This window comes from Saccopteryx bilineata, chromosome 1 (assembly GCF_036850765.1).
Source record: "Saccopteryx bilineata isolate mSacBil1 chromosome 1, mSacBil1_pri_phased_curated, whole genome shotgun sequence".
Classification (NCBI taxonomy): Eukaryota; Metazoa; Chordata; class Mammalia; order Chiroptera; family Emballonuridae; genus Saccopteryx; species Saccopteryx bilineata.
Genome location: NC_089490.1, coordinates 240,541,491 through 240,561,901, shown reverse-complemented (window position 1 = coordinate 240,561,901; position 20,411 = coordinate 240,541,491). Strand labels below are relative to the sequence as shown.

At 54.8% G+C, this 20,411-nt stretch overlaps 1 protein-coding gene across 7 annotated transcripts in view; it reads right to left on the bottom strand.

Moving 5' to 3' along the window:
* NAV1 (neuron navigator 1) overlaps positions 1-20,411 on the bottom strand; it is a 176,177-nt gene that overhangs the window by 120,677 nt on the left and 35,089 nt on the right. For all 7 annotated transcript variants that reach the window (XM_066239148.1, XM_066239156.1, XM_066239173.1 and 4 more), the window contains exon 2: positions 3,285-4,044. In XM_066239148.1, the coding sequence (XP_066095245.1) occupies positions 3,285-4,012 (728 nt within the window). In that variant the 5' untranslated portion in view covers positions 4,013-4,044. The remainder of the gene's footprint in view (positions 1-3,284; positions 4,045-20,411) is intronic.

Below are 20,411 nucleotides of genomic sequence, written 5' to 3'. Positions count from 1 at the left end.
TGTGAGGCTGCTCTCTGTCCAGCTAGACAGCTGGGCCTCTGGCTAGCCCTGCTGTTAACCTGCTGGGTGACAGAGCAAATCTCTCCCCATCCCCGGGTCTCATTACAAGGCAGAAGCCATGACCTCTGAGGCCTGGGTCAGTCTGGCCATCTGTGGTTGACTGCTTGGAAGCAAGGAGTACAAACCTGGGCGACTGGGAGTGAGGGAGGCACACATTGGATTGGAAAGTGACTAGACCTTCTAGAAGGGAGACAGGACACTATGAAAGCTATAAACATCTCATTGGACACATACATGGAAAGAAGGGGTACTGTCTGACCCAGAGCAGGTAGCCAACAACCAGTGTGAGCTACAGGAGTAGTGTGCTGCCCTGATCACTGCTGCTGCTGTCATAACACCAGGGCAGGGGAGGGGGACTGACCGATGGATGGGGCCTGCAGTCCAGGGACACCGAGCAAGGTGGCCGGCTGTCACTTCTCAGCCTCAGTGGGCTCCGCACCTCCCCATCCACGGCCAGACCCCCACGTCTCTGTCATTCTCCAGCCTGGGTGGACAATACTGCCTAGGCTGGATATTGGCTGACATTGAACCAGACAGAAGAAAACCAGTAACTCTATACTCCTGACACCCTTGACCGAATCACAGGCAGCCCACAAAGGGAGGCGCGGATGTCGGGGGAGAAAACCCTCAGCAGGTGGGACAGGCATCCAGAGTGGTTGAAGCCATGGCTCTTCCCATGAGAGCAGAGGAGATGGGACTGAAGAACTCACATGGCTGCATGAGGAGAGCAGACCAAGGGGCATTTACGCCTCCCTGGGTCCAAGAAGCAGGGTGCCCAGAGGGGCTGAGTCAGAGGAGAGACAGCAGATAACCTCTCTGGGAAGGACTGTTTCATGCCAGACCCTTGAGAAGGGACAGCTCTGAGGACAGGACTGGAGAATGGTGGCCAAGAGGCTGGCTCCCTGGAGAAGAAGGTCAGGCTGACCAGGCTGCAGCTTTGCAGACGCTGAAGTGCTGAGGGTGGGGCTGGGAGTGAGGAGCAGAGTTCCACGAAAGCAGGATGCCTTCCTGCTTGCAGGCACCAGATGGCACGTCCTTGGCTAGGAGACTTGCAGGGTAGCCCAGCATGGTCCTTGGCAGAGCTGCCCAGGGCACCAGTTCCAGGCCTCACAGGCATGCTGGGCTCCTGTCCACCTGCCTGCCATGCTCTGGAGTGTCCCTGGTCCTAATTTTCCCTTGCCTGAACCGTGACCCTTCCTGCAACAAGAATCCAGGGCCCAAAAGGGGGCGGGGTAAGATAATAAAGGGAACCCGACCCGTTTCCACTCCTATCTGAAATGCAAGCATGTGGCATCTGCTACGTGGCCATGTTCGGGTTGCATCGAAAGGTGCAGAGGAGAAAGTTCTGACCCCTTTAGAAAATGTCAGATTCTGAAGATGGCAGGGGATGGACAATTGCAAGCAACTGAACACCTAGACACTCTTTCCCAAAGACTGAATTCAACATAGAGGCCGTCAGGTAGAGGCAGGATGTCAGAGTCACCGGGGAAGCATCACGCTATTTGGACAGTGACCACTTAAGGAAAGACCTGCCAGGCATTCTTGCTTCCCTGAGATCCTACGTACATGGAGAGGGTCAGAAGGGACCACTTCTAAGGAAAAGGAACATGTGGTACGGGCTATGTCATCCACAGAGATGCCTCAGGAGGCAGGTGCCCCCAGGGAAGACCTTCCTCCGCCTGTCTGAGGAGTCTGGCAGAATTCCTGCCACCTTACAGGTCATTTGGAAGGCTATCTGCTTGGAAACCGCCTCCTATGGAGCTTCCGATCTGTCTCAAGTCCCACCGAAGCACCTGACGCTGACTTTGGTCCCTGGCGCGGCTTTGGGCAAAGTAAACCTCATCCATCTCACAAGGTGACAGCCCCTCCAATGTTTGGAAACAGTTCACAGACCTTCTCTGAGCCCCTCGTTTCCAAAGCAAACGGCTCAGATCCTTTCACCATTCTTGAGACACCTTTTCTATCCCCCTACAACACGTCACTCTTAGGGTCCCTCACCAACCTACCAGTCTTCCTCGGCATGTATGTTTTTGTCTGTCTGGATCCTTTAAAAAAAAATGGCGTGTGCACACCCGAACATGCCACGTGAGGCCTGAACGCAGGCAGAATGTAATGGGACCCTTCTCTTGGGCCCCAGGTATCAGTGACTATGGTACAAGGGGACCTAAGACTTTCCAGAGACCCAGTCATGTTGCTGGCTCCCCCTGTGAAACTTCACGCTCCCTGTGGGTCCCACCCTGCCCCCCACAGGCTGCGATGCCTCCGAGGTTCCTGATGTCCAGGGAATGACTGAGAAGCTTTTCTAGATCCAAAGTGTGAGAGTTTCTCCTTTCATCAGCACAGGGAAGAACCCCGTGACTTTGTCGGGTTCAGCAGGAAGGTACTCAATTTGCATGTGAGCGTTTGGAGACTGTGTAAGACTTGGTAATTGACATTTCGTTGACTTAATGTGGTCATTGGAGTACAGAGTTATATTTTTGTTGGAAAAGCATCGGTGGACTGAAGTGTCTGTTTTACTGGGCTCTCAACCGGCCATGTCTGGAGAAAGCTGGACAGACCCGCTTGTTGACCGCGTTGCTAGGAACAGTGGCCCGGCCACCACTATTTGCAATGGCGGTTGCCCCTATGTGACCATTTAAGAAGCATGACGTGCTATCCTCGGTATGTGCCAGGCGCAGAAACAGATGTGCATAAGGCAATAGGGTGCGTAGAGACAGAGAGAGAGAGAGCTACACACAGACAGACAGACAGACAGACACAGCTATAATGGGCCCACCAAAGAGCAGTTAGGATTCACTCACCATGACCTGATGTCCCAGTGTCCCTGACAATGCAGTGAGTTTAATGCATGTGGTCCCAGGTGAGCAGGGCAAGACTGACTTACCTACCTACCTACCTACCTACCTATCCAACAAGCTGCTTAAGCCTTCACAAGACTCCAACGTACTGTCTCATTGCTTCTCAGAGAGGACAAACAGACATTTTAGGGGTACCCTCCTTACATGCCCGAGTTTGCTCTGCCGTCCCCACAGTTGAGCTAGACCAGCGCTTGGATTGATTCCCTTGCTATGTCCCCAACCCCATGAGAGCTCCCAAACTCCAGGCTCCACAGGCCTGCCCTGCCTACGGCCCCTATGCCAGGGCCTCCTGGTCCCCCACAGCCACTCTCCATCAAAGGCTCTCCTTACTTGGGCTTCCGCAGGGGTCCCGCTGACCCAGCTCACCTGTACTGGAAAGGGGCCACCGTGGCCGTGACGGGCTGGCTCTGCTGATGGACCGAGGAGAAGCTGATGGCCCCAGGGGCCAGCGGCAGGGGGTGTCTGCTCTGCACGGGACTGCTGGCTGGAGAGGAGGCCCCCGAAGCTGCCCCAGCCTCGAGCTCCAAAGACCTGGGCACCCCGGAACTTCTGTAGTTTCTGTCTCTTTGGTCTTTTTCTGGGCAGGTCAGAAGAGGATTCTGACCTTCAGGAGTGCTTGGTACTTGGGTTTCTCCAGGAGAGCTCATCCGGGCTGGGCTCCTGCCCCGGGTCTGGCGGACGGGAATCCCTTCCCGGGCCCCTTTCTTCCTTCCCTGAGGGCCCTGTGTCTCCCCAGCTCTTCTGGGCCCCGCCCGGCTGGACAGGGCTGCTCTGGGGGCTGCCCTGGGACTGCTCCATGGGGAGCTGCAGAGGCTGTCGGCGCCCTCGGCCGCCTCTCTAGCCACCCCAGGAGGCTTCGGGGAGCCTTTGCTCCGGGAGGCCTGGGGAGAGGAGCCCCTGGGAGGGCCGGCCCCCTTGCCCAGCCTCGGGGAGGCTGCACGCTGCGGACTCAGGGCCAGGCCAGCCTGACGTGGCCGCAGCCGGGGAGAGGCGCCCGGAGTGTGGATCCGGGTCTGGGAAGCAGTTCTGGGCACAGGGATGGAGGAGGCGTAGTGCAGGCGACTGGCAGAATTCACATTGGCTGTCCCATTCATGGTCAGCAAGGCCGGCGGTGTAGACTGCCGTCCTGCAGAGAGAAGAGAGAGACCGTCAGGCACTGTCCCCTACTTCCGACCCTAGGTGTATAAAGAGGACTTTGAGGGCAGGAGGCCCCAGCACCAATCTGGGCATCAGGGCTCCTGGGCTTTCTTTCTGACTTGGGGCAAATCCTTTTACCTGCTGCAAAAGGTGCTATGAGGGCCACAGTCAAACGCAGGTTAACGTGTTCTGTGTTCTGTGACTTGCAGTGCGCTGGACAAAGAGGGTTAATTATTCACTCCCCTTGACTGTTGCTGTCTACTCTCCTTGTCACAGCGCCTCCCTCTCAGACCTTTTTTTGGCTGCTCCCTGAGTCTAGAATGTGCCTGGCAAGCCAACTGCTTGTGCCCAGCCTTCTCACTGTACATCCCTTCTACCAGCCACACCACCTGCACCTGACTGCCCCCAGCAGATCCCTCTGGGCCCGGAGGTGGGGCAGCCAATTGCAAAACCCCCGGATCATAAACCTGTAAGTACCTCCTCCTCCCCTTCCTGCCACCTGGCTCATAGCACTCACAGAGGTCACCTCTCTTCCTACCATCCCCACTCCCTGGCTCTCAGCCTTCCTGACCTACCTCCTGACCCGGCAAGCTGACCTCTGCCACCCACTCCCCCGGTTTCCAGAGACCACGCCCCACCTTTAGACACAGGAAGACACACCCCCCGCAAACCCCCAAACCTGCACACAGCCCCTTCCCTTCCAGACCCTGGTCCATTAATTGTCCCCCCCTCTCTCTTGTGTCCTCAGCTTCACCTCCCCATCACATTAATGAACGAACAAACTGATGATAATCACTTTCATTTCAAAGGGGATTTGAAGTGATTTACAGAGACAGGTGCAAGCCATTCCAGACAGACGGAAGAGTTAAAGGTAGGAAATGCAACCGTCAAAGACTGTACTGACACAACGCAGGAAGGCTCCCAAATGGTGTCCCGGGAGAGGCCCTTATACACACCACACGTCACAAAGTGAGCATTCGTTGACAGATCTGAACATGTACACATGGAAATCTCTGGATGGACTAAGAGCCCCTTCAAAAGGTGCACGCCATCCATAAACTATCACCCTCCTCACAGCCTATGTGGGAGACAAGGAGCTGACACCTTCAAACACAGGGAGCTCGGTAAGTCAAGACTGAAGAGCAAATACCCCACAGAAGGAAGGGCAAAAGGCTTGGCCAAAAGATTCACAGAAATAATAAATGAGATTGGTCCACACATAACAAAAATAAAAGCCTTCATCCAAACAGAAGACAGGTACATTGTGTTGTCACATCTTGCTCTCAGAGTTACCACCTTTTAGAAAGTGGTAACATCCAAGATTGGCCAGAACCCAGGGCTGTGAGGCCATCATCCAAACGGCATCGGGGACGGTGCTGACCTCAGAGTGCAGCTGAGGGGAGGGGTGTGGGCCAAGGTTTATGAACCTTGTGGGCAGAGATAGAGACACAAAAGATGTCTGGACAGAGAAAAGCCCACCAGAGCATGGCCGGCCTGTCCACCTGGGACACCATGGTGATGTCCCCTTTCGTGCCGCGGACAAAGGGAGCTCTCAGTGACACACAGGATGGTATATGGCAGTGGCTGACCTTCCCCCGACCTTGACTCTGTGGTCTGGGACCCATTACCAGCTAGATCAGGGGTAGTCAACCTTTTTATACCTACCGCCCACTTTTGTATCTCTGTTAGTAGTAAAATTTTCTAACCGCCCACCAGTTCCACAGAAATGGTGATTTATAAAGTAGGGCAGTAACTTTACTTTATAAAATTTATAGAGCAGAGTTACAGCAAGTTAGAGCATATAATAATAATTACTTTCCAAGTACTTTATGTCAGATTTTCGCTGTTTGGCAGAATAAATCTTTATAAAACAACTTTCTATAGTTAAATCTATCTTTTTATTTATATTTTGGTTGCTTTGCTACTGCCCACCATGAAAACTGGAACACCCACTAGTGGGCTGACTACCACTGAGCTAGACCGTAAGAAGTCAGTGGGACTGGGGAGCACTGATGAATTTGCAGAGCAACAGCCTGAGTTGACCGTGAGCATCGGCTTACAGGACTTTGCTGCCGACAGATGAAATAATTTCCCCCAAAAAGAGGAACAGTATGATTGCCCCCCTCCCCCGTCCTCCTTCCTTCTAATTTGTGCTTTAGTCACTTGGGGGCATTATTGGAGGGACTGAAACCCGCCTCACCTCCGGCAGTAGAGAGGGTGTCCATGGCGGGTGTGCTCAGGACAGCACGAGCAGCTTGCCTCTACCCCTCCAGCGGCTCCCGAACCCACACCGTCAGACAGGGCCATGTCCGAGGCTGGCCTGACTCCCACTTCTTCCTCATCCATCTCCTGCCACTCCTTACCCAACTACCAGGCCACAGACTGAGTGGCCCTCTGCCTGCCCACAGCTCCCCCCCCCCCCCGCCTTATCTTATCCCCAGCCCTAGCATGCAGCCGTGAGAATCTAGGTAAATTATGTGACCTTCCCAATGCCAGGTCTGCAAAACAGGGACAGGATACATTCTAGAAACAGCAGTGAGGTGGAGACATGGTGACTCTCTCAGACCAGAAGAGAACCCGCTGTCTGAATCCTTCCCCGGCAGATGGACAGGAGACTGGGTTATGACATCCTCCTCCTATCCGGCTACCCCGCAGTGGTCAGCTGCATGCATCTCTGACAATGTCGAGTGGAACCCGAGGCCTGAGTGTGGATCTGATCAGAGGCTCCTGTGGGCTCTGAGCTGCTGGTCTTGGCCTCCAGCACAGAATTGGGCCATGCACTGACCAGCTGACCACCCTGGAGAAGGTCCTAAGACCACTCACCCATGATGGCCTCATCTCTGTGACATCAGTATTCCCAAGTGGTCAATCCCCTGCACTGACTGATACATGGTCACCTGGGCCCCCTCTGCTTCTCCTTTTAACCCCAGTCCCCAGCAAGTCCGTGTGGGGACAGCCACAGAGGCACCCCAGCCCAGCCCTCTGGAAGCAATGTCAGTGCAAGAACCCAGAACCATATCTCTCCTGGGAGCTGGGCTTCCCACCCAACTTACTGCCCGGCGACCCTGGGTCCCACTCACCTTCACTATCCTCAATGCATCCTCAGCTCCCCTGTCTCGTATCCCTGTGCATACATCTAAGACTAGCTCGGTTCCCAGCCAAGAGCGTGTAGAGGCCCAGCAGGCTGCTTCTACCTCGCTGCTAATGGAGCAAAGTGCCCACTTTCACTCCACATCCTTTTTTTAAAAGCTGGATGGGGAGAGGCTTTTAAAACAGTCCTGCGCTTGGTCACAGGAGCCCCAGCCTCTTCTTCATGCAGGAGGAGGGCCTGCTCTCCCTCCTCCCCAGGTGTTAGTCCTCCCCTCCAGCGAGCATTGACCACGCCCATCCCAGGTGGGAGCTTGGGGAACCAGAGAGCCTTTGGGCTGAGGGAGGCTGGTTCAGCAGCACAGGGGGCACCCAAGAACTTCACCTTCAGAGTGGGAACTCACAGGTGCTGATGTCGTTACATGGATCTCGGAAGATACTCAGCCCATCCCTGCTCTGGACAAAGTAACAGTAATTCTTTTACTGAGACATTGTTTTTAATCCTCGCAACAATCTTACAAAGTAGGTTCTAGTCTATTTCCCAGGTCAGGAGGACAAGGCTGAGAAGGTCAGGGGAGCTGCCCAGGGTCATACACAGCTGGGCAGTGGCAAAGCTGTGACTCCGAGACCCAAGGACTGATCCCCTGGGCCACACCTAACAAATGCATGCCTAGCTCAGGACACACACTCAGCCTGGCGCATGGTGGGGACTCAGCAAGTTTCCGTTGTGACCACAAGGACAGAGAACCTTCTTCTTTGAGTGTTCCTCTCCCCCAGGTTGGAGGCTGAGGTGCCTGGTTCCCCCAGAGCCTCTACCAGAGTGGGGGTGGGCCAGGAACCTATAGCATCGATAGCACAGTCCATGCTGACAGGAAAAAACCACAGCCCACCAGTGGGAGGCCAGGGAACAGGACAGTTTGAGAGATGAGGAATGGACAGAGTGAAGATTTCTGAGTCAGGAAGAGCTGGTTTCAAGTCCCAGCTGTGCTGGGACTATACTAGATAGTAATATAGTATGTGGCTTTAAACCAGTTATTCAGCCTTTTATGAGCGCGTCCCTGTCTCCAAGGAGGTCACGGAGTTTTGCGCAGATTAAATGGCGGTGTAAAGGTAACACCTACCATGGTGCCTGGCACGTAGTATTGCTCAAGAAGAAACAGCAGGAACCATGTTAAGGGAAGGAGCCAAATTCAGACAGAGCTGGACAGTCCAGCGGGTGGCAGGTGAGCTGAGAGGCTGGTGGCTTCCAGGGCAAGGATGCACAGTCTCAGCCGCCCACCATGGGGTCAAGCTGCCCACCCTGCACTTTCCTTCCTGCCCTGGGACCTGCCTGCTCTCTCTGCTTTGGTTGGAGCTGTATTTGTGGACACACACAGGCACTGCCTTAGGTTCTTCCTTTGCTCACTTGTCACAGCTTTGTGTGTCTTGGGGCCATTACTGATGGCCCCATTCCAAAGGCAAGGACTCAGGCACACAGAGAGGCCAAGGAACTTGATCATGATCACACAGCTAGGAAGCAGCAGAGCCAAGGTTGGACCCAGACAGTCTGGCTCCAGCCCTGCGGCTCACCCTGCAGCCCCGAGTCCAGGCCTCCTCCATCCCCTTCCGCCCCCACTCTCCCAGCCTTTCAGCCAGAGATCATCCTGGCTCCAGCCCCATCAGGACAAATGGAGGCTACTGGCTCAGCGCTCAGCAAACCCAGAGCCAGGAAGTGTTTTTGGCCCATAAATACTTCACTTGAGCTCAGAAGGTGGCAAGAGCATGAGTGCCAGCTATCTCAGCTCTGGGGCCAGGCAGAAGGAGGGGAGGGAAGGCGGGCACTGTAATCGGAGGTCCCTCCCAGGTCTGGAGGACTCACCAGGCTGCAGGCCCAGCCTGGGCCCCTCCCTCCACTTCTGCCCTTGAGGAAGCACGGCCTGAGGTGGTGCTGATAGGACAGCTCCCCGAGCAGCACCCTTAAAGGGGCAGCACCAGCACTTTGTGCATTCAGTCAGTCAGCAGGGCTGTTTCCAAAGGTCACAACAGTCACCATGATCATGACATGGAGAGATTGGATGTGCTTTTTAAAAATCTGAAGAAAGAAAAGGTATGAAAATGAAGAGGAAAAGCCCGGAGGTGGGGCTCTTGGTTGCTGGGTCCCCTGATGCTATCGTGGGCTGAAGAAACTGGGGCACATCATTCATGGTCCCCAGTGCCTTGTTTACCAGCTTGGAAACGGGGGGGGGGGGGACCTGGCCATTCACGGTAAGAGACAAGTGTGTCTGGACGCCAACACAATGGAGTGTGGTGATCAGAACACAGATCCAGAGGCCAAAACCACCCCCTCCCCACTTTCCCTCTCCCCCCATACAAGCCCAACTGCTTCCCAGTGAAGTGAGTTACTTAACTCCCAGGCCTGTTTCCTCATCTATAAAATGGGGATGATGATGATGATGATGATGATAATAATAATAATAATAATAATACCTCCTATCGTGTTGTTATAAAGATTGAGTTATTCTAGGAACAGCACTTAAAAGACAGTGCCTGGCCCATAACAGACACTGTAGAAAGGCTAGTCACTATGAAGTCAAACAGGCCACAAACACAGCCTTCCTCTTCCAACTCTGTTCCACCCAGAGTCCCCACTCACAGCTTTTGTCACTTATCCCGGACGGGATAACACATATGTTGTCCCCAGAGTGTCTTCTCACCTCTAACCCACATTTCTATTTTCTTATTTGGGCTGGTTTCCGCGGCGTTGGGGCAGGGGTGGGGATCAACAAAATTAGGCAAGCATCCAAAAGAAACCAAGGCGTGGGTTCGGAAGACAGACAGGAGGTCTGTTTCCATGGAGATACTCCTGAGAGCGTGAAGATGGCTTAGGTAACGACCCTCCAGAGGTAGGACAGGATGCCCATCAGGGGTCTGGACTCTCAGACTACAGACCCCCCCCCCTCCTTAGGAGCTTTCTTCTGCCCTTGAACCCTGACCAGTTCCTCTCAGGGCCACACTCCTGTGTGGGGCACACTTCTGGTTGGAGCCCCGGTCTGGTCTCTAGAGGCTGAACCACTGCAGGGAGCAGAGAGCTGCCACACCCCTCAAACAAACACCCACACCCACCCATGTCCACACACATACACACACACACACACACACACACACACACACACACACACACCTTGAGCTTTATTCTGCCTGCCTGTCTCTCTGTCCCTTGCAGCCCCTTCTCTATGGCTCCCTTCCCATCCAGCCCAGAAGTGAGGAGGTTCTCTGTGTCCTCCACCCTTATCCATCTCAGGGACCCACAGGCTTTCGCTGGAGCAATGGGTCCCAAAAGCCCCACTACGTGCACACAACTTTCTTCCAGCCTTGTGGTTACGGCCCTTCTGCCTCTCACATGGGAGCTGGGGTTGAGCGAGGAGGGCAACGGGGAACACCCCTGGAGGAGAGGAAGTAAGTAGCCTGTCTGGAGCCACACCGCTGGGAAACGGTGGTGCCTGGGGGCACTTCTGACCCCATACCCTTCCCCCACCCATATGGCTTCTCCTCCAACAAGATGGGGCATCGTGGGAAGACCTCTAGGGTGAGGACAGGGCCACAGTAGCCATTTACTAATCATTTCTCTTCTCATCCAGCCTCTAAATCTCTGCCCGCCTCTCAGGACAAATGAAAGATCTGAGATAGGAGCAGAGGACATTGTAGAAGGGATTGGAGGTCTTCCCCTTGTCCTAAGCTCTTGGCCTGTAGACTCTTGGTTCTGAGCTCTAGTAGCCAGTTGGGGTGCGCTCAGCTGGACTTGGTCCTTGGCAGAGAAAGACGGGATGGGCAGCTAGCAGTCACTTCAGGGTGGGCGTGGGCAAAGGGTACAGAGCATTGGCAGGAAGTAGAGGAGACGTGGGTCTGCTGGCCTGGGACCTACAGGGAGGGGATGAGGGCTCAGTCCTCCCAGTGCCCGCCTGGCTGGCTCCCAGCTCAGAATGGGAATTAGGACTGTCCATGAGCAAGCTGCGGGATGCATCACTGTCCTCCCCTGGAGCCCAGGGTTCTGCCAACACCCTCAGGGATCCCTTTATCCTTAAAACTGCAGAACCCCTTTCTTTCTGGCCAGAGGGTGGTACATTCTTGCAGACGGAAGTCGAGACTGGCGTGACCATCTCAGGGGATGGCAAGTAGGTCAGTTTGCTGGGAGCCAGTGCCAGGACGCCACCTGTCACACCCTGCCTGGCCCGTTTTCCCAAATGCTGCCCTTCCCAGACCTGGCGTTCCCAGAGCAAGTCTGTTTGTCACCAGCCCCGTGCCCATCCTGGAGGAGTCCAGGCTGCCAGGTGCAACGTGGGTGATCGCCAACAACCTGCATAACTCTTCTCCCGGAACCTCTTCCCCCACCTCTTGGGGCTAAATGTTCTTTCAACCCCATGCTTCTTGCCGCTCAGACTCAAGCTGACCTCCTTGTTCTCTGTCTCCTGGGGCAGGGAGAGGGGGGAGAGGGGGGGGGTAGTTTCTTCCAGCCTCTGGCCGCCAACAGAGATGTGAACTCTGACCTCGGGAGGGGCCCACTGCTGAAGATGTGCTGTGTCCACAAACCTAACACACTGTCCTTTTCCACTGACTTGATCCACAGGAACAGCCCGCTGCCAGTCTCCGCCAATTAGCCAAGAGGAATGATTGAGTGCTAATGAAAATCAATGGTGAAAAGCCATCCCACGAATCACAGAGGGGCTGGAGGCCTCAGTTAGAAATACCTCCCAGGGCGGGCGAGCTGGGGCAGGGAGCATGCAGCCACACGGGCCCCTCTCTGGGCCCCTCTCTGCCGTAGCGGCCCTCAGCTCCAGCCCCCTTCTGGGCCCCCCATCATGCATGGGAGCCTGGGGTTCTAAGTCACAGGGTACAAGGCCCAGGCCCCTGGGGAGGTGCCCTGAAGTCGGTCCATGTGGCACTCCATCTCCCTCCCTCATTACTTCCTCCTGGTTGGGGTTACTAGAGGTCTGGCTTCCACAGCCACAGCTTAGGTTCCGATGGGCCCCCAGGGCTGAGGGGTGGGAGCAGGTCAGGAGTGAGCAGAGCCCTGGGGGTGGGGTTCATCACAGAAAGAGGAACTGGAGCCTAAGCACACCGGTCTCCTAGCAGCCCTGTCACCTACGTTTCTCTCACACTATATTATTACTTTTTTCCCTCAGCTGAAACCCTCCAGAGTTCTTCCTGGATGGTTTTTCCAGACAGGCAGATGGAGGAGGGGGTTGCTCGACAAGCCCCACATACATCCCCAGCCCCAAAGTGCAGAGCTACTGGGCTCGGGCAGGAGGAGAGGTCTGGGGGTTCCTGGCCACCGACAGTGTGTGGCCTGGTACCCTGCCTGGGATGCCCAGTCCTGTTGTTTCGAGAGGGCTGGTCACTGAGACTGGGTTGTGAGGTGCAGACCAGACTGCCTGCCAGCAGGCTGACCACACCGGTAATAACCGTGACCTCCACCAGAGACTCAGAGACTCCGCCCTCACGAACCAGTCACTCCCAAGACCCCACCTCCTAACACCTTCACCTGGGGGGTTAGGGTTTCAACACAGGAATTTCGAGGACACAAACGCTCAGTCTAAAGCGGCATGAAAAATGCTTGCTTAATAAGAGTGTTTAATGAAAGATAATCCTTATAATAAAAATGATAACACGCTCACGACACCAACTTGGAAAACCTAGAAACATAAAGAAGGAAACATCTGTCACCTGTAAGTTCACCAGCTCCCATTTAGCATTTTCAAGGGTTGAGGTTTCTTCTAGAATAGAGTACCATCACACCCACGTACACGTAAAAAATTGTGATTATACTATGCATGTATGTTATGTCTTTTCACATGCTACATATTAAGTGTGTTTGCTTTGTGTTTTAAAATCTTTGAAAGTTTTTTCGAGAGCTCATTTGTCAAAAGAGAATAAACTATGTTGCAGTGCACCATGCAGAAATCGCTTCACCACGAACCATCACTGGCCACACAAGTGGTGTCCTGCCTTCCACTATGGTGCACCACCAGGGATACACATGCCGACAAGCCTCAGGTGACCTTCTTAGAAGGGGATTTTGGGCCCAAGGGGAGAAGTTGATAAACACTAGGTCACAAATTGCAGATTGCTGTTCAGAGTGAACAGACTAGTTTCTCCTCGAAGGGTGTCTGACTTACTGCTTCCTTCTCATGCATCGGACTGCCCAGCTCCGTGACAGGGCTGTGGCCTCTGCGGGGGCCTCGTCCTGCCCGTGGACACATGTACCAAGGGCATTAGCAGTGTTCTTGAACAGTCAGGCCAAGTAGGGAGCAAAGCTGGAGGCAAAACCGTGTGAGGTAGCCCCACGCTGCAGATGCTGCTGCCCCTCCCTGTGGACCACAGGGAACGGAGGGGTTGCTCTGCTTTGGGGGTGAGGTTAGAGGTCACGAGAATGTTCTGCCCGTGAGAGCACTTTATGCTGAAACTGGGGCCTTCCTAGTCCTTCTAACCTGGGGTTTGCAGAGAATGCTCAGCGCCAGATACGAGGACAGGATGACAGAGGGACCCTTGGCCTCAAGACAGCCTATACGTGTGCATGCTGGGCTGGAGGTCTTCTGTGCACTCTCGACCTTGAACAAGAAACACAACCTGGCAGCTCTGCCGTGCTCCAGGAGAGAGGACTGCAGCATGAAGGCCCTTGTCCTCCTGGAGGTTCTGGCTGGCCCCAGGCACATGTCCAGGCTGTTTCCAGGTGCTCTAACTGCTAAGACTTTCTCCCCTTTTCAGTCTGTTGTCTTTTCTGAGACCTTCCCCTTACTGTCCCATCCCAGGTGGGTCCTTTGGCCCTCAGTGAACACCTGTCAGGCCTTCGGGCACTGGGGCTGGAGGAGCTAGGCTCCTTCCCTTTTTTCCCTGCAGCTTTCTCTGGCCTTGGAACAGGAAGGGTATATATGCAGGGCATGCAATGGGCAGCCCAGGCCATTTGTAGGGCTCCAAACTCTTCTGTACAACATCCCCAACCCTCAACACCCCCCCCATCCCTGGCCTCTACCATTCCCTAAATGCCACCTGATTCAGACCAGGACCCTGCTCAGATACACCCCTACCTACGTCCTACAGAAAAACACTCTCCATCACCCTGCTTGGGCCACTATGGAAAAATCCTCCCTTGGCCGCTGTCTTCCAGAACTGATGACCCACAGACGGCGAATGCGTGGCCTGTCCCACTCCATCTAAACAAAATTTCCTGTGGCTCTCATCTGTGGTCCTCTCAGGAATGTCCCCAGACTGGAATCTATATCTCTACCTGCAGACCAGTAGTCTCATGACTTCTGTTTTCATGAGCTTTAAGCTATTTGTGACACCCTCTGGGGACCTCAAGAACAGGAGAGTTATTCCTGGAACAACTACACGAATGTCCTAAAAATACAGGGTCTCACCTCCCCCCTCCTTTTCCCCACCACCTAACTTTCTCCCCACCCCCTCTTTTGGTGATGCTTGTTGTCATGGAGACACTAACACAATGAAGCAGGTAGGAAGCCTGTTGCCTGGTAACGGGATGCGGGGAGGTACAGGATTGGCTGCTGAGGTCTGAAGGAGCAGAAAGGGTGAGGAGGTTAGGTGGGGAAGAGGAAACACCCTGGGGGCTCACAAAGCAGGCAGAGAGGCAGAGACAGGACCAGGATGAAGGAAGAAAAAAAAAACAACCCCTAGAAACCAGAGAAACCAGAGGAGGGAATACGCAGGGGCTAGACCGCTGTGTGTACGCGCTGCAATGCCTTCGGTAAAAATGGCAAAGCAAAACAAACACACTCATCTGTTTTCATAGCTGTGTTGGCAGTGCAGCGGGGTGGATGGGAGCTTAGACAAAGAGAGGTTCCTAAATACCAGAGTAGGAAAAGGCCATAGGGAGGCTGGCGCCATGGAGAGAGCCTGCCCTTTGGGTCAACCGGGCGTGAAGCCCTGCTCTGCCCACTCCTCAACATGGAATCCCACCCAGTGAGTATTCTTGCCCACCAGATGGGAGTTGTTGCTGGAATTAAGGAGAAGATGGGATGAGGGGCACATGGCCCAGGAAGACGGTGATGGTGTGGTCGCTGTCGTTGGCCTTTTGTGATCTTAATCTCCACTGTGAATGGAAAGGCCATGTGGGGGGCACGGGAAGGGCCTTGTTCCCGATGTCCAGAGACCCGACTTCCACCCAAACTAGCATGCCCACTGCCTGAGGCTCGGGCGGCTGTTACCCCTCCGGGTCTCAGCGGCTCATCTGTAAAGTGGGGTCACAAGTCTTTCCCTCAGAGTGTCACTAGGAGGGTTCTGTTACAGGAGGTTAAAGCCTGAGCACCTAGTGGCGCCCTAAACGCTGAGTGCCCCCACTCCCAACTCCCCGCTTGAGTGTGCAGTGTGGACCGGTGGATCTGGACTGGGGCCCCTTCCGACCTTCTTTCAGAGGGAGAGGAGGGTCTGGTAGCATCTGGGTGCCCTTCCCAGCACCCCTGGCATGTGTGACTCTGGAGACTAAACAAAAGCAAGTCCTCCAGGCTAAGCTCCCAGCAAATTCACCTGGCCAAAGTCAGGACTTCTGTCACCAGAAGCAAAAGACAGCAGGGGTGCCTCACGGTAGTGACAGGGGACGGCTCCAAACAACTACCTCTGTACATTTCACAAGGACGTAGCAATGTCACATCGGGACTATCCGGGAGTCACCAAGTCACAGCAGAAGAAGACTCAGGCAGGAGTGACCTAGGTCAGTGGTCCCCAACCTTTTTGGGCCACGGACTGGTTTAATGTCAGAAAATATTTTCATGGACCGGCCTTTAGGGTGGGACGGATAAATGCACAAAATAAAATTATGCGACTGGCGTAAAAACTGTGGTATTTTTAAATATAATTGTCGAACTTACAAGACAAGCGTCAAGAGTGAGTCTTAGACGGATGTAACAGAGGGAATCCGGTCATTTTAAAAAAAGAAAACATTGTTCAGACTTAAATATAAATAAAACAGAAATAATGTAAGTTATTTATTCTTTCTCTGCGGACCGGTACCAAATGGCCCACGGACCGGTAGCGGTCCGCGGCCTGGGGGTTGGGGACCACTGACCTAGGTGACCTGGGCAGGATGAGCTTCAGGAAACTCCCAGGAGGGAGACACCATCGAACCCAGGGGGCTGTTTCCGCCATCCAGCCTAACCCTTTCCTGCTGTCATTCAGAGCCACTCAGCCGGCTGAGATGGTACGGTCTCCCAGCCCGGAGGCTCACTCGCACACGGACAAGGAGGCAGCGGAGGACGGTGATTCACGCAGATGCTGTGTCATCCTCGGCTCACTGCGGCCCCAGCTCTGGCTCCTAACACTCCAAACGGGATGTGGTTTCACAGTTGACTTTTCTAATAAAGTAAGCAGACATGCAAGGGACCCTGGGACCACTCCATTCTCGCCCGAGCAGGAAGGGAGGCTAGGAGTGGGGGCTGTTCAGCAGTGAGAGCCACCAAGACTGGGACTTCTGCTCCTGGGGAGCACCCCACCCAGAAAGAGCACCCCTCTCAGGACCCTGTTCTTGGGGGGCTCAGAAGGCCTAGCTCGGTGGCCCTAGCCTGAAGGGCTCTAAGCGATTTCAGAGTGACACAGGGGATTCAGAGAAGAACTAACCGCAGCTTCAAGAACACATAGTTGCCTGAGGTCAGATGGTGTCCAATTCTTTCTCTCCTGCTCTGGGAGGAAGCGAAAAGCTTATCATGCTTATCATGAGAGCAGCCAGAGAGCTTAGGGGAAGGCGTATGGGGGTGACAGACAGCAGCCCTCTGACCTTCATGAGGTTGTGATGTCGGCTCATTGTTGGCATTGGGTCATTTTTCATTCGGACCCTTGAAAGGTGGGCATTTGAAAACCATTCCCTCTGGCGGGTTGGGGAGAGGGAGTGAGAAGCACAGATGAGTTCATCTTGAGGTGCTGGCGGGGGTCTAGCCTGAGCCTGGCAGGGCTTAGTCGGTTCCAAAGAGCTGATTTGTTGAGAGAGCCCCCTGCAGCTGCCTGAGGGGGTGGAACGGGGTGCTGGATGGGCGCCCCTTCTTTAATGAGCTTCAAGTTTACTTGCCTTAAACCCTGGCTCTCTGTGTCAGATTTCACTTAAACTATATGTTCCCCAGCTAAAAAATCTTTAAGGATCCCCCCCCTCAGTTGGGTCACTCCCCAGACTCATATGGGATGGTGACCACTAAGGCTTTGATCCGTCCAGAAAGAAGAGGTTAACCGACCAGCTTCTGTGGAGGCCCCAGGAGAAGCAACCCCTCTGGAGGCAGGACATGAAGCTGGGGGCCCGACTTCAGGTGGGGACCCTGCTGGGGCTGGGGGTAGCTATCCAGGGTGAACTTAACCCCAGGCTTTCTTGCCCTCAGGACAGCTCCTGCCTCCTCCAGCAGGACTGAGGGTCAGACCCCTAAGTGTGCAAGCCTCGCTCCTCTTGAGTTTTCCAATGCGTATTTCTCCATCTTTTGTCCCGCCCTCCAGCCTAAGAATAAAGTGTCCACACGTTTAAGCTATTTTAGACTCACAGCAAAGTCACAAGGATAGTACGGCGTCCCAACATACCCTTCACCCGGCTTCTGCTGATGCTGCCGTTTTATGTAACCGTGGCCCCTCTGTCAAAAATGAAGGATTTCACCATCAAGTCAACAACAGGCCGATCGATTCAGAGAGCTGCCGAGAGTGCCACTGATGCCCTCTTTTCTGTTCCGGGATCGAATCCAGAACCTCACCATGGCATTTAGCTTCCGCCCCCCATCCACCTTTCCAAATTTAAATGTCCCTTTACAATGTGCAGCCTGTCTCCTCTCTGTCTCAGGGGGAAAAGGAAGGCATGTGGGCTCCCATCCTACCCTGGGGTTGAGCAGAGCAAGACAGCTCTGGACAGGAATAAAGGGACGAGGCAACCTCAGAGAAGACGCAGTGGGAAGATGCCACCACCTGAGGGACCTCTGCGCTAGTCTCGGGCTCCCCCGCCCAATACAGAGGTCACTCTGTGGTACAAAGACCTTTAACAATGACTGTGAAGTCTCAGTCCCCACAAGAACGTGGTGACCAGAGCCACAGATGCATGGCCCTGCTCTGGACCCTTCCCCTCGGGGACAGACAACCTGGCCCGATCTGCCCCAAGCTCAGAGCCCAGAATGCGGCCTATGACTTCACAGCCCAGAGTACTCTGTCAGGAACGGCCGGGAAAGTGAAGCGGAGAGGGGCTTGTGTCTCGGCAGGATCATTTCCAAATAAAGTGTTATTTTTTTCCATCTCCAGCTTCCCCTGGAGATGACGGTGTCACTGAAAGACCACTAAGTAGCTCTCTGTGTTTGTGACACAGACACCTGTCCCTCCTCCCCCAGCCCTCAGACCCTTTTATAACGATTACATGAGCAGCGCTGACTAAGCTGCAGAGCACGCGATAGGCCCCCGCCTTGCCTTCCAGGTCAGGGGCTGTGGGAACGGCCCCAAGCTCCTAGGGCCAGGGGACTGGCGGAGAGAGGCGCCCAGGACATGCGTGAGCACCAGAGCCCCGAGTCCGGGATTGGCTGCTGGCCACCACAATCAATAATGGGTCAACTTGTTTTGTGCTCTGTGACTTATAGGGTTTGGGGCAGGGGGGGGGGGGGACGGGACAGGAACTACACCCAGAGGTGGCGGTGCAGAGCGGAGGCCAACCAGCAGGAGAGGCAAGTCAAGAGGAGGCAGGCAGGTGGGTTTTACAGATATAAAGCCCACTTGGTCCTCCATTTTCATGAAAACAGGGACTTGAGAAGGGAAATCCCCTTCCAGCCAGGACTGGGGTTGGATACAGAAAATGGCCAGGCCAAGAGCTGGGACGTATGGTCCAGGAAGTGTGACCTCATCATCCCAGAAGGCCCTCTTCTGTGAGTTCTGCTTCCTGGGGGAACCCCTGGCCAGACTAAGCTAAGGCAGGGAGGCCAGCAGGCAGAGACCCAACAGAAGCCCTGGCCCCATGACAGGTTCCAGAAATATTTTCCAAAAGGCGGACGCCTTCTGATTCTGATGTCCACCTGTCCAGAGGAGGGGCTGGGATACAATGACCTGGCCCTGCCAGCTTCAGGACCCGCCACAAAAAGAGACAGCACCTGCCTGCTGTCTACCTGTCACTGAGCTGGAGAACCAGCACATGGCAGGAGCCACCACAGGCCTTTACTGTCATGAAGTCATTCAAAGTGGTGCCCGCCTCCACCTGCTGCTTCCTTGCCGTTGGCTCTGTTCTTCCTATTGCGCGGGGCAGACACCCGGTACGTGATGAACCCAGGTTCAGAGAGGGGGAGAGTGTGTCCAGCTAGGGTCATACAGCTACCCAATGGCCAGAAGCCTGGTCCCAATTTGCAGGCGCAGTGTCTGCTCAGCCCTGTGGTCTGGCTGGCTTCTCTGACGCCTCCAGCCCCAGTTCAGGCCCTCAGTCTCCTCACAGCCTGCTCTCCAGGCCACCTGCCGGTCAGTCCACGCACACCGTTTCTCCACGGAAGCCAGAGGCGCTGGTCCAGTTGTGGGTATGACTGTGAATCTTCCAAGTCACAAAACCCAAGCTTCCTGGGGCCTCTCAGACCCTCACTCACTCCACTCCTCCCTGTCTCCCAGCCTCAAGTTTCACTGAACAGTTTATCAGGCATCCACACACCATGTGGTTTCAAGTTTATTTCCAGTATTCTTACATATTCAGCTCAGACATTCAGACATCACCTCCTCCAGGAAGGCCTCCCTGACCTCCTTTGGGGAGCGACGAGGCCCCCTGAGCTCCCACATCCCTGGCATCTCCATCCCCATGTCTCCCTGGCTCTGCTCCCCAGGGCCCTCCTGAAGAAGGCAGGCACACTCAGCTCAGTCAGACTCCTGGCACTCATGGCTGTGCCTGGCGCCTCGCAGACGCTTAACAGATACTGGAGCAACCTGACGCCCGGAGGTCTCGGTGCCCTGCAGAGAATGGCACCCCGCTCCCTTGCAGGGGTGGAGAGTGAGGTCGGTGCAGACTGCTCCTCCCTTCTATCCAAGGCCCAGGGGACAGGCAGGCAGGAGAGAGCACACCAGGGCAGGGAGAGGAGGAAATGAGCTACAGCTGGCCAGAAGCAGGCCAGGAAGCGTCCCCACTAAACAGGAAGCAGGTGGAAGGCGGGGCAGAGCTTCCGGACAGTGGGAAGGGGGTGCACGGCCCCCTTTGCTGGAGGGGCTGCTGGAAAGTGTTCGCTGCTTCTCTCCTCCCACATTAACCAGAGGCCCCCAGGGGCGTGTTAGGAGGTGATGTGATAGTCTGTGGTTTCCAAGTCAAGACAG